The following is a 13075-nucleotide window of genomic DNA, read 5'->3' as shown; positions in this document are numbered from 1 at the left end:
CACACTTCACCGCACTCATCATAGCACATATTTTTTCAATTCTTCTTTAATTTCCTGGTTGACCCATTCATTCTTTAGAAGGATGCTGTTTAGTCTCCATGTATTTGGGTTCCTTTCAAATTTCCTTTTGTGATTGAGTTCTAGCTTCAGAGCATTGTGGTCTGAAAATATGCAGGGAATGATCCCAATCTTTTGATACCAGTTGAGACCTGATTTAGGACCGAGGATGTGATCTATTCTGGAGAATGTTCCATGTGCACTAGAGAAGAATGTGTATTCTGTTGCTTTGGGATGAAATGTTCTGAATATATCTGTGATGTCCATCTGGTCCAGTGTGTCATTTAAGGCCTTTATTTCCTTGATGATCTTTTGCTTGGATGATCTGTCCATTTCAGTGAGGGGAGTGTTAAAGTCCCCTACTATTATTGTATTATTGTTGATGTGTTTCTTTGATTTTGTTATTAATTGGTTTATATAGTTGGCTGCTCCCACGTTAGGGGCATAGATATTTACAATTGTTAGATCTTCTTGTTGGACAGATCCTTTGAGTATGATATAGTGTCCTTCCTCATCTCTTATTATAGTCTTTGGCTTAAAATCTAATTGATCTGATATAAGGATTGCCACTCCCGCTTTCTCCTGATGTCCATTAGCATGGTAAATTCTTTTCCACCCCCTCACTTTAAATCTGAAAGTGTCTTCGGGTTTCAAATGAGTTTCTTGTAGGCAACATATAGATGGGTTTTGTTTTTTATCCATTCTGATACCCTGTGTCTTTTGATTGTTACATTTAGCCTATTAACATTCAGGGTAACTATTGAGAGATATGAATTTAGTGCCATTGTATTGCCTGTAAGGTGACTGTTATTGTATATTGTTTCTGTGCCTTTCTGATCTACTACTTTTAGGCTTTCTCTTTGCTTAGAGGACCCCTTTCAATATTTCCTGTAGAGCTGGTTTGGTGTTTGCAAATTCTTTCAGTTTTTGTTTGTCCTGGAAGCTTTTAATCTCTCCTTCTATTTTCAATGATAGCCTAGCTGGATATAGTATTCTTGGCTGCATGTTTTTCTCCTTTAGTACTCTGAATATATCATGCCAGCTCTTTCTGGCCTGCCAGGTCTCTGTGGATAAGTCTGCTGCCAATCTAATATTTTTACTATTGTATGTTACAGACTTCTTTTCCCGGGCTGCTTTCAGGATCTTCTCTTTGTCACTAAGACTTGTAAATTTGACTATTAGGTGATGGGGTGTGGACCTATTCTATTGATTTTGAGGGGGGTTCTCTGAACCTCCTGGATTTTGATGCTTGTTCCCTTTGCCATATTGGGGAAATTCTCTCCAATAATTCTCTCCAATATACCTTCTGCTCCCCTTTCTCTTTCTTCTTCTTCTGGAATCCCAATTATTCTAATGTTGTTTCATCTTATGGTGTCACTTATCTCTCAAATTCTGCTCTCGTGGTCCAATAGCTGTTTGTCCCTCTTTTGCTCAGCTTCTTTATTCTCTGTCATTTGGTCTTCTATATCGCTAATTCTTTCTTCTGCCTCATTTATCCTAGCAGTGAGAGCCTCCATTTTTGATTGCACCTCATTAATAGCTTTTTTGATTTCAACTTGGCTAGATTTTAGTTCTTTTATTTCTCCAGAAAAGGCTTTTATATCTCCCGAGAGGGTTTCTCTAATATCTTCCATGCCTTCTTCGAGCCCGGCTAGAACCTTGAGAATCGTCATTCTGAACTCTAGATCTGACATATTACCAATGTCTGTATTGATTAGGTCCCTAGCCTTTGGTACTGCCTCTTTTTCTTTTTTTTGTGGTGAATTTTTCTGCCTTGTCATTTTGTCCAGATAAGAGTATATGAAAGAACAAGTAAAATACTAAAAGGGTGGCAACAACCCCAGGAAAATATGCTTTAGCCAAATCAGAAGAGATCCCAAATCGTGAGGGGGGTGGGGGAAGGGGATATAAAGAGGTTCAGAAAGGAAAAAAAAAAAAAAGAAAAAAGAAACAAATAAAAAAAGAAAACCAATAATGAAAAAATATAAAACGGAAAACAAAAATATATATATTAGATAAACTAGTTAAAAAACATTAAATAAGAAAAGGGTAAAAGTTAAAAAAATTAGCAGAGAAGAGGAAAAAAAATTGAAAAAGAAAAAAAAATTAAATTAACTGCAAGGCTAAAGAATCATGGGGAGAAAGCCATGAGTTCCGTGCTTTGCTTTCTCCTCCTCTGGAATTCCGCTGCTCTCCTTGGTATTGAAACTGCACTCCTTGGTAGGTGAACTTGGTCCTGGCTGGGTTTCTTGTTGATCTTCTGGGAGAGGGGCCTGTTGTAGTGATTCTCAAGTGTCTTTGCCCCAGGCAGAGTTGCACCACCCTTACCAGGGGCCGGGCTGAGTAATCCGCTCCGTTTTGCTTTCGGGAGCTTTTGTTCCCTGAGCGCACTCCGTAGAGTTCCGGAGGATGGGAATGAAGATTGCGGCCTCCCAGTCTCCGGCCCGGAGGAGCCAAGAGTCTGGGGTCCCACTCCTCAGTGCGCCCTCAGAGAACAGCGCCCAGTTGCTCCCGTCACCGTGGCCAACAGCCGCGTTCCGAGCTGACAGAGCCTGCGACCGGTTCAAGGTAAACCCAAGCTTAGAGCTCACTCATCGGCTCTGTCTCTGTAGCCGGCTTCCCTGTTCTAATACCTGTAAGCTCTGCGACACTCAAACACCCCCGATCCTTCTGTGACCCTGCGGGACCTGAGGCCACACTGACCCCGCGTGCGCTTCACCCCAGTTAAGCCTCTGGAGCGATGTCCCTCAGCGGAACAGACTTTTAAAACTCCTGATTTTGTGCTCCGTTGCTCCGCCGCTTGCTGGGAGCCGGCCCCTCCTGCCGCGGTCTATCTTCCCGTCGCTTTGGATTCACTTCTCCGCCAGTCCTACCTTTCAGAAGGTGGTTGATTTTCTGTTTCTAGAATTGCTGTTTTTCTTCTCTTCGATCTCCCGTTGGATTTGTAGGTGTTTGCAATCTTTAGATAAGCTATCTAGCTGATCTCCCAATACCTGAAGTAGTCTCAGCCTGCTACTTCTCTGCCATCTTGACTCCTCCTCTCTCTGCACTTTTTGCATGCATGTGATATGATTTTATATACACAAATCTTTAAAGATTCCACCAAAAATCTGTTAGAACTAATAACAGTTGGTTAAGGTCCGCCTTTGGCTCAGGTCATGATCTCAGGGTCCTGGGATCTAGCCCTGGGTCAGGCTCCCTGCTCAGCAAAGAGTCTGCTTGTCCCAGTTCCTCTGCCATCCCCCCGCTTGTGCTCTCTCTCTCTCTCTCTCAAATAAATACAATCTTAAAAAAAAAAATAATGAAGACACAAATAGAAAAATATTCCATGGATTGGAAGAATTAATACTGCTAAAACTCCGTACTACCCAAAGCCCAAAGCCATCTATAGAGTTAATGGAATTCCTATCAAATTTCCAATTCCTATCAAATTTCCATTGTTCATAGAAACAGAAAACACAATTCTACATTTGTGTGGTACCAAAAAGACTCTGAATAACCAAAGTCATCCCAAGGAACAAGAACAAAGCTGGAGGCATCACATCTCATCTAGGCTATTACAAAGGTATAATAATCAAAATCATATGTTAGTGGCATTAAACAGACACAGAGACCAATGGAATAGAATTGAGAGCTCAGAAATAAACCCATTCATAGACAGTCAAGTAACATTTAACAGCGGACCCAAGAATATTCAATGGGGAAAGGATAGTATCTTCAATAAATGATGCTGGGGAAAAAATATTCACATGCAAAAGAATGAAATTAGACTCCTATCTTACTCCACTCACAAAAATAAACTCAAAATGGATAAGACTGAAAACTGTAAAATTCTTAGGAAAAGATAAAGGGAATAACTCCTTAATATCGGACAAAATAATTAAGATGGAACTACACCAAACTAAAAGGCTACTGTATAGAAAAAGAAATGAACTGCAAAATGAAAAGACAATCTATGAAATTAGAAAAAATTATCTGCAAATGCCCTACCTGATAAGGAGTCATTTTATACATATATCCCATATGTTATACATATGGAACTCATCAACTCAATAGCAAAATATCTGATTTAAAAATGAGCAGCAGGGGCGCCTGGGTGGCTCAGTGTGTTAAGCCTCTGCCTTTGGCTCAGTTCATGATCCCAGAGTCCTGGGATCGATCCCCACATCAGGCTCTCTGCTCAGTAGGGAGCCTGCTTCCTCCTCTCTTTCTGCCTGCCACTCTGCCTGTTTCTGATCTCTCTCTCTATCAAATAAATAAATAAAATCTTTTAAAAAAATGAGCAGCAGAAGTTGGGAAAAAATCAGTGTGACAAAATCAAGAATCCAGAGACAGACCCTTATATACGAGAATAGATTTATGACTCAGATAAGGAGGCTTTCTTTTAAAATACTGAGAAAACAGGTAACATAAATGTTGATTAATAAAAATTCAAAACTTTTTATTGACCAAACACACTACAAATAATGTTAAAAGATAAGAGGGAGTCAGACTGAGAGAAAATATTTGCAGTGTGCATAACTATCAATGTTATCAGCATTAAGAATATAAATAAAATCTCACAATCAGTAAGAAAAATAAATGATTTAAGGATAAGAATAAACAGTTCACAAAATAGGGAAACTGAATGCCTAATAAACATACGTTTGCAAATCTCATTAATAATCAAAAATACAACATAAAGTGAGATACTTCTTTTCTCCACAAATATCAGTAAAAAATTTAAAGCTTGACAAGATCAAATATTTATTAAGACCTGGGTGGTACAGTTGGTTGAGCATCAGACTCTGGTTTTCCACTCAGGTCATGATCTCAGGATTTTGAGATCGAGCCCCAAGTCAGGTTCTGTGCTCAGTGTGGAGTCTGTTCAAGACTCTCTCTGCCTCTGTCCACCCCATCCCCCCAACACTGCACTCCCTCCCTCTCAAATAAATAAAATCTTGAATTTACTTCTGGGTATAAACACAAGAATAAAGTCTTACATTTGTACATAAAATGTCATGTACAAAGATGTTTATTGTGACATTCAAAAATCATAAATAAATTAACATATGTAAACTCATAAAATAGAATAATATACAGTAGTTTAAAATGAACTAACTCTACGTGTCTGTATATTGTAATTGAAAAAAGATCTCCAGTCATAGTGTTGAATGGAAACAAACCAGATGAAAAATGGTATTTCCTGATACAAACTAATAATAAAAGAGGACACATAATAATAGAGAATAAGTATTTCAGAGAATTGAATAACAATTTATGTATCAATATTTTAAAAAAAGAAACATGCAAGTTAAAGCAAAAAATATTGAAACCTACCCTATTGCTTAAGGATCCACATATATATGAAAGTACTTTTTAAAATTGCTGGATACAGGGGCGCCTGGGTGGCTCAGTGGGTTAAAAGCCTCTGCCTTCAGCTCAGGTCATGATCCCAGGGTCCTGGGATCGAGCCCCACATTGGGCTCTCTGCTCACTAGGGGGCCTGCTTCCTCCTCTCTCTCTGCCTGCCTCTCTGCCTACTTGTGATCTCTGTCTGTCAAATGAATAAATAAAATCTTAAAAAAAAATTTAAAAAAAAGAAAAATTGCTGGATACACACTTAATGCTAAATTAAGGGAAGAAAATGAACCTGGGATTGGTGATTCAAAGGGTAATCTTGGACATCTCTATATTATCTTTTTTCTTAGAAGAAAAATTGGGAACAACTATGACAAACATTACAAGTAGTAAGATTTTTTTATTTCTGAGATATTATTTTTTACAGTATCTCAAAATAAAAAGAAAGCAAATAAAACAATAATACTGTGAAACCCTAAGGAGGCAGGTCATCATGACATTGACTATGGATCACAAGTGTGTCCACCCACAAAAGAGTCAGCCTCTCTTGCAATGCATCCTGCTCCTTCAGGCTCTGAGAATCTCTAAGGGGGTGATGACACATTTTCACCCACTAGTCTACCGGAACAAACCTCTGGTTCCTCTTATTTTATTCAACGTCCATGAGGCTATTTGAAGGAACCCCACTTACTTCCATGAGTGATGCCCTTGTTTGTCAAGGTGCAGCTTCTGAAAAAAATCACTGATCTTCAAAATTACTTGGGGTGCTGGGTCCCATAAAAAAATGAAATTTTTATACTCTGCACTGATACTTATAACCTGAGCCCCAAAATAGCACATCTGGAGTTCAGTCTCATAACAATACTTTAGTGAAATTGTTGCTTACTCAACTGTGAACAAGAATACACATACGCACACATATTCTTCCACAGTCAAGGAACAGTTTTCACCATTAATGCAACCCAAATTCATACTTAGAAAACAATAATTTTCTTCTTTGTGTGTTTTCTCATTCTTACATGTAGTTTGATTACTCAGAGTCATAGTGTTTCAGATACTTCTTTTTCAAATCTTACGTTGTCATCTCATCTCTGCTTTGCTTGTCACACCTGTCTCTTTCTAGTGATTCTCTAGAACCAAAAAAGCTGCCCCAAGTGTATTAAGCTGCTCCAAAAGTATATTAATTATTTCACCTCTTGCTAAATTATTTTAAAAAACACTCCTTATAACCTTGAAATCATTTTTCCTAGACTGATCAAGTTTTGAATATCTTAAAACTAAAAGTTTTCCAGGACTTAGGCACAGAATATCATATGTTCACCACTCTCCCAGCAATCTCTTTTGCTCACCCTCACGCATCTTGTAGCAGAGATCTCTGCATGCCTTCATATACCCCATATCTGTTTCACCTATAAGGCTCAAAATAATCTTAATGGGTGCTTGAAGAGAACAGAGGGAAAGGAGGAGCATTCTGATGCTGGCTACATTCAGTAGGGTGATTTTTTTTCCTTGTTTCAGTAAACATTTGTTAAATGCCTGCTCTTGCAGAGGCCATGCTAAGTGTGGGATTCGATGAAGAGAAAATAAAACCTCTCTCACTGAAGGGAGTGACAGAGTGGGCAAATTAAGTAAGGAATCTTGGTGAGGACCACAAAGATTAAGATTATCAGTTGAGGGGCGCCTGGGTGGCTCAGTGGGTTAAAGCCTCTGCTTTCGGCTCAGGTCATGTTCCCAGGGTCCTGGGATCAAGTCCCATGTTGGGCTCTCTGCTCATTGGGGAGCCTGCGTCCTCCTCTCTCTGCCAGCCTCTCTGCCTGTTTGTGATCTCTGTCTTTCAAATAAATAAAACCTTTAAAGAAAAAAAAAAAAGATTATCGGTGCAGACTGGAAAAGTAAAATGACAAAGGAGGACCAAGAAAGTAGCTCAACTAAAATAGGTTGGAATATGACACATTTCCTGACTTCACACAGTCAGGGATCTAGAAGAAAAAGGAAAAGTGAGTTCCATCACTAGCTCTGGATTCTTCCTTCCACAACATTCCAAAGGCAAAGTGGTCCCTGCTTAATCATCCTTTTCATTATTGTTCAGTGTGTGATGCTCATATTGGAATGACAACAGTGAAAATGTGTTTCTGTTTCATCAGACAACCACACTAATATGTTTGTCTTTTCTATTAAAGCAAGACCTGAGAAATCTAAGAGTAAGTTCCATGTTTCTCTCAATTATATTGTTAACATTGTTTTTTTTTTTATGGAATCTAGAAGCCGTTTTGTGCTCTGCTTTAGTATGAATGCACCAAGACTTAAGATTTATATTTCTGACTCTGTAGTTTATTAATATTTTCAGCATTTCTCACCTTCTAGCTTCTTGTTTCTCTATTCTTATTTCCAGTAGTTTGTTCCATTTTCAACTATCAAGGTCCATTTAGAGGCTATAATTGAAACTAACTGGTACTTAATGTGGTACTATAATAATAAATATTATTTATTCAGTTTTAATTTAATATTAATTTTTATTTTTATATAATTTTTATTTTTGTATTTATTAATATTTATTCAATGTACAAGGCACTATACTCAGCACTTTATGTATGTATATACATTGTGTCAGATAAGGATTGTTATTCCTATTACAAAGAGAATAAAAGAGTGAGACTAGGTAACTTGCCCATGATGCCACAATATAAGCAGCAGAAGTTGGGATTCAAATCCAGGCTCTAAAGGTCCAGTAGTGCCCCCCTCCCAGTCAAATGGTGAGAAATACAGTCACCCAGCCCTACAATATGTATGTTTATAGGGAAAAGAGAAAACTTTCTAAAATTAACATAATGAACAGCAATTAGCAAAACAAGAATCATAGCAATGCTCATGACAAACCAATACAATCATTCCAAAGAAGTGATGGGGAGAGAGGAATAGTAAGAAGAAAACAAAGTGTCAGTAACATGAAAATCTCTCTAGTTGATGAAGAGTTTGAATTAGCAGAGAGAAACCAGAAATAGCATCTCCCATCTCTTAACCTTTCTTTCCAAAAAGGCATCCAAATTAAAAGGGACATTAGCAAAACAATGTGAAGATATTCACTCTCAAATCATATTGAACTGATTCTAAGTGCAGCATCTGGTGGTCTCTCTTATTTCAAAACTTCTAGCATAAATTTTGAGAAGTAACTCCGCTGTTCATCCAGAAATCTTTCACTCACTCACTCATTTGATTTCTTTTTTGCAGTAAGACAAGAAGAACCAAGTAAGTTCTATATCTATTCATCAATTCTGGGGTTGGTTCCAACATTAGTTATATCCTTTTCTGAACACGAAAGATCTTAACATTCAAATTTTTCAAGTTTGTCTCTCTTGTTTTTATATTAAATAACTTCCTCTGTAATAACAGAGGAATTATTTTAGAAAGTAAAAAAACCTACGGAGGGCAAACCAAATACTGAGCTGGTTAAAGCTGACCTGGAATTAGAAATAATGCTTCTGAACATTTGTTGTAAATTGTCGCCTATGGAAAAATATGCTAGATGTAACTACTTTACTAGAGTTTATAAATGGTTTTGGTAGAAAATTTTAAATGTAGGAGATGTCAGAAATAAAATTCAATTGGCAGAGTTAAATCAATTGAGATCTTAATTAATTAATTAATTATTCACTTATTGAGGGCTACAGCAGGGACCAAAACTGAAGAAAATAACTGCCCTCTGGGAGTTTACATATGAATTTAAACATTCCTGACACCCTTCTTCAGAGAAACTGGGGAGAATGCAAAGAAAAAGTAGTTCATTTCTCCCACTTCTAAAAATTGAGCTCTTGTGTCTGACATAAATGCTTGAGCAGTAATTGAGAATATATTTGTATTCAGTCATTGAACAGTATCAATGGCAGTCATGTTCTCTGTATCCACTTTACGACACCTGCAATTCTAAGAAACTCCCTTTTTGTTTCTGTTATGCACTCATTGTGGGTTTTTTTCTCCCTAAATGCAGCTGTTTCCATTTCAAAAGAAAGATAAACATTATATTTCCCATACCCTCTATTCAGAATCCTACTAGAATATCTATGATTTTATATAAAACAGAGACCATAAAGATTGGTGGAAAAAGGGGCGCCTGGGTGGCTCAGTGGGTTAAAGCCTCTGCCTTCTGCTCAGGTCATGATCCCAGGGTCCTGGGATCGAGCCCCGCAACGGGCTCTCTGCTTGGCCGGGAGCCTGGTCCCTTCCTCTTTCTCTGCCTCTCTCTCTGCCTGTCTTTCTGCCTACTTGTGATCTCTGTCTGTCAAATAAATAAATAAAATTTTAAAAAAATTTAAAAAAAAAAGATTGGTGGAAAAAATAAACATGATTGATTTTTTTTTTTTCTTAGTTAAAATGTCCCACTTAAAACAAGACTTTATCTACTTAAAAAGACTCATGATAAGGACATAAAAGAGATCACATACTATAGCCTGAGGAAGGAAGCAGGAAAAATCAGATTTATCCTCATTTCTAACTGGGCTGGTGCCACTCCTATGCACTGATCTTTGCTTACACATTGACCAACTTCTTCCCTCTTGGATTACTGAATAATATCTGGAAAATGAAACTGAGAAACAGAAATAATTAAGAGTGAGATGAAAACTTCTTTGGATTGCCTCTACTGACTTTTCAACAAAATACACTTTCAACTAAATATAAGGTAGAAATCACAGATAAAAGTAGGAAAAGTCATGAAAGAGTAAGCAATGAGAGAAGGGAGCAGAATGAAAATGGAAGCAAAATTTATAGAAAATGAGGCTTTTCCAGCTCTGTGGCATTTCAATTTGTGAAAGAAACTGGATGATAAGAGAAAAATAACACTTCTTTGCCACTTTTTCAAAATAACTATGTTACTACTGGAAAAGAGAGATTAAAGTAACTCAGGTCAAAGTTCTGGAGTTTACTTTCCCTTTTCATTCTGGAAATTCTTGTCTGGAAACAGTCTCAGTAAGATTATTATCAATGTCAATTTCATTATCAGTGTCAACCTATACTAATAATTTGTATTTGCATTTTAGCACATGGAGCAGTACCTATCTGTAAGTCCCTTTTGTTTTCATAAATCTGGTACAAGTTGGGATCCCAAAATAAGGAGAACATTTTTTCTATCTTTGACCAATTCCATTCAATGCTTGTATTTATAAATACTTCCTCTCCCTCTTGGTAACTTGCTGGGTAATTACTCACTCAATAGAAAGAATAAACATTTGACTAAGAGACTAAGTATAAAAGAAACATTTTGTTTTCTAAAAATAATTTCGAATACCATTTAATAACAAATAAAAATTGCCACACAGCCAAAAGGAAAGATATATAATATACAGTGGGATATCCCAAATGTGGAGATAGCAACAGAGGATAAAGGAAAAATCAGGAAGATATCTAAGGTGTAAGGAAAGGAAAGAGAATAACCACAATTAGCATTCAAATTTGCTATTGTTTAAAGTTCTCTGCAGGATTTAAATCCTTTATACTAGATGAGAAGAAAAAGAATGGCAGAATCACAGATGTCCCAGCCTGCTCTGTCTTTCCACTAAATTGAAATATATGAAAGCCAGTTAAGTCAGACTGAAACTATTCTTGTACCACAAAAGAAATACTAATCCCTCTTATCTTACTGTAGATGTTTTTAATGGGGGAGGTTTGGTGTCTCTCAAAGATCTCTTTGCTAATAATACCTTGGAAAAAGAAAAGAAGAACTATATTTTTGGTCAAAAACTCTGGTTAATGTATTTTTATTCATGTTTTTCTGCCAGTTACTCCCATGCCTGTTGGTAAGTTATTATTCATCTATTTCTCTTTTCTTTATTCATCTATTTCTTAATTCCAGTGTCCCTTAGAAAAATTTCCCTGAAGCAAAGTGTTTCACATTCATGTTTTCAAGCCCCTTTACCTCCCCATTATCTAGTACCTCTTTAAGTTACAAATTAATTTAGAAACTATAATATGCCCAATGCCTAGGTAAATAGATAAATAAATGATAGAAAATTAAGACCCTGAGGTAGCATTTTTCACCTAATAAAAAGAAAAAATTAAATATGAAAAGCAATGTCAACAATGCTTTGATAAAAAATATATATTTGTGCATCATTGATCCCTTTTAAACTTATGTGAACCTTTTAGAAAGCAAACTTACATTTTGTTGCAAGATACAATGAAATACAGTATCTCTTAAACTCATAATTCCATTTCAAGAGATATGCTCTAAGGAATAATTCTAAATATGAAATAAAACCATATATATGATATTAAATTATAAAACCAAAATTGGCTAAGGTAATATATTGCAATGGTTAATAAAGTAATCAGATCGACCTAGGTTCAGATCTCAACCAGAACACTTAACCAGATATGTGGCTCTGGGTAAAGCATTTAATTTCTCTAAATCTTTAATCTGTGTAACCTCTAGGGCCTTTAAATTTGATGTTTTCACTGTCCCTATTCCATATTACTGGAACAACGGATTTATTTACGTATAAATCAGTGGAAACCCTAAACCATGACTGTTAAAAAAAAAAAAAAGAGAGAATTAGGGAAAACAAGTTTAAATATTTTGCCACAAAAACCAAGCTACAAGGGAAATCTAAAGATGAAGAGCAAGAAAGAGCGGAAAAACCAGGACTCAGCCACAAGAGTAAGGATATGAAAATTGTGAAAATTCAAATGTGGCAACACCTGATATTTTCCTCTTACTAGGGCTTCAAAGGTTCTACTTTAGCATACTTTTCAGTGGATGATTTCCAAGAGAGACACTTTCAAAAATTACCCATGAGTGTGGAATTTTTCCCCCAAATTTCCTAAGAATTGTATATATTTCCCTGTCTTTATCAAAACCACCTAAAATAGACTTAAATTTTTCATGCTCTATTAGTAAAGGATGATGACTTTAACAACTCAATTACTCGAAAGACCATAGTAGTTACTCTTCCAAAGTAATCTTTCCAGAGAGGATCTATTTGTCTGTTTTGGGTTTTGTTTGTTTGGTTGGTTGGTTGGTTGTTGTTGTTGTTTGATTAAAGTATAGTGGACACACAGTGATTTCTACAGGTATTTCAGGCATACAATAAAATGACTGGACAACTCTGTACACTATGCTATGCTCACCACAAGTGCAACTACCATTTGTCACCATACAATATCATTGACTATATTCCCAATGCTTGTGTATTTTTGGCTTTGATACAGGATTCTGAAGTACCTCTAGGAGTTTAGTCCCTTCTTTGGTGGTCATAAATGGCTTCAAAGTTGACATAAGCTAGTGCAATCACTAAGTGTTGTGAGAGAGCTGGGTATTTTTACCAGATTATATAACCTTTGTCCATTGTTACCATAATTAAGAGCACTAGAATTAAGACAAATTCTGTTCAAGACCCTAGGTGGAGGTACGACTTTGACTCGGATGAAATTTTCTATATAAACTCAACAGCTGCCTGTCTTTCAGCAGCTCTCCATATTCCCTCTACCTCATATAAAAAGGGCAGCCATTTCCATCGAATGACTGTATTTCAACTCTTTTCTAAAGGACCGATGAGCAAAGAATGAATCTTTATTTTATTTTAATAACAGTCTTTACAGTCACTATTAGCTCAAAACTCATAAACAATGCTTATCCACAATGACTGTAAGAAATTAATATTTGATACTCACTGGAAACTAGTATCCA

At 36.6% G+C, this 13075-nt stretch overlaps 1 protein-coding gene across 1 annotated transcript in view; it reads left to right on the top strand.

Annotated features, from left to right (window-relative positions):
* Positions 1 to 13075, top strand: part of TSBP1 (testis expressed basic protein 1) — an 85411-nt gene that overhangs the window by 52582 nt on the left and 19754 nt on the right. The window contains exon 28 of the mRNA XM_032849687.1: positions 11169 to 11186. Within this exon, the coding sequence (XP_032705578.1) occupies positions 11169 to 11186 (18 nt within the window). The remainder of the gene's footprint in view (positions 1 to 11168; positions 11187 to 13075) is intronic.

Source organism: Lontra canadensis, unplaced genomic scaffold, assembly GCF_010015895.1.
Source record: "Lontra canadensis isolate GAN:19392208 unplaced genomic scaffold, GSC_riverotter_1.0 scaffold240, whole genome shotgun sequence".
In the NCBI taxonomy this organism is placed as follows: Eukaryota; Metazoa; Chordata; class Mammalia; order Carnivora; family Mustelidae; genus Lontra; species Lontra canadensis.
This window is presented reverse-complemented; position numbering and strand designations above follow the sequence as displayed.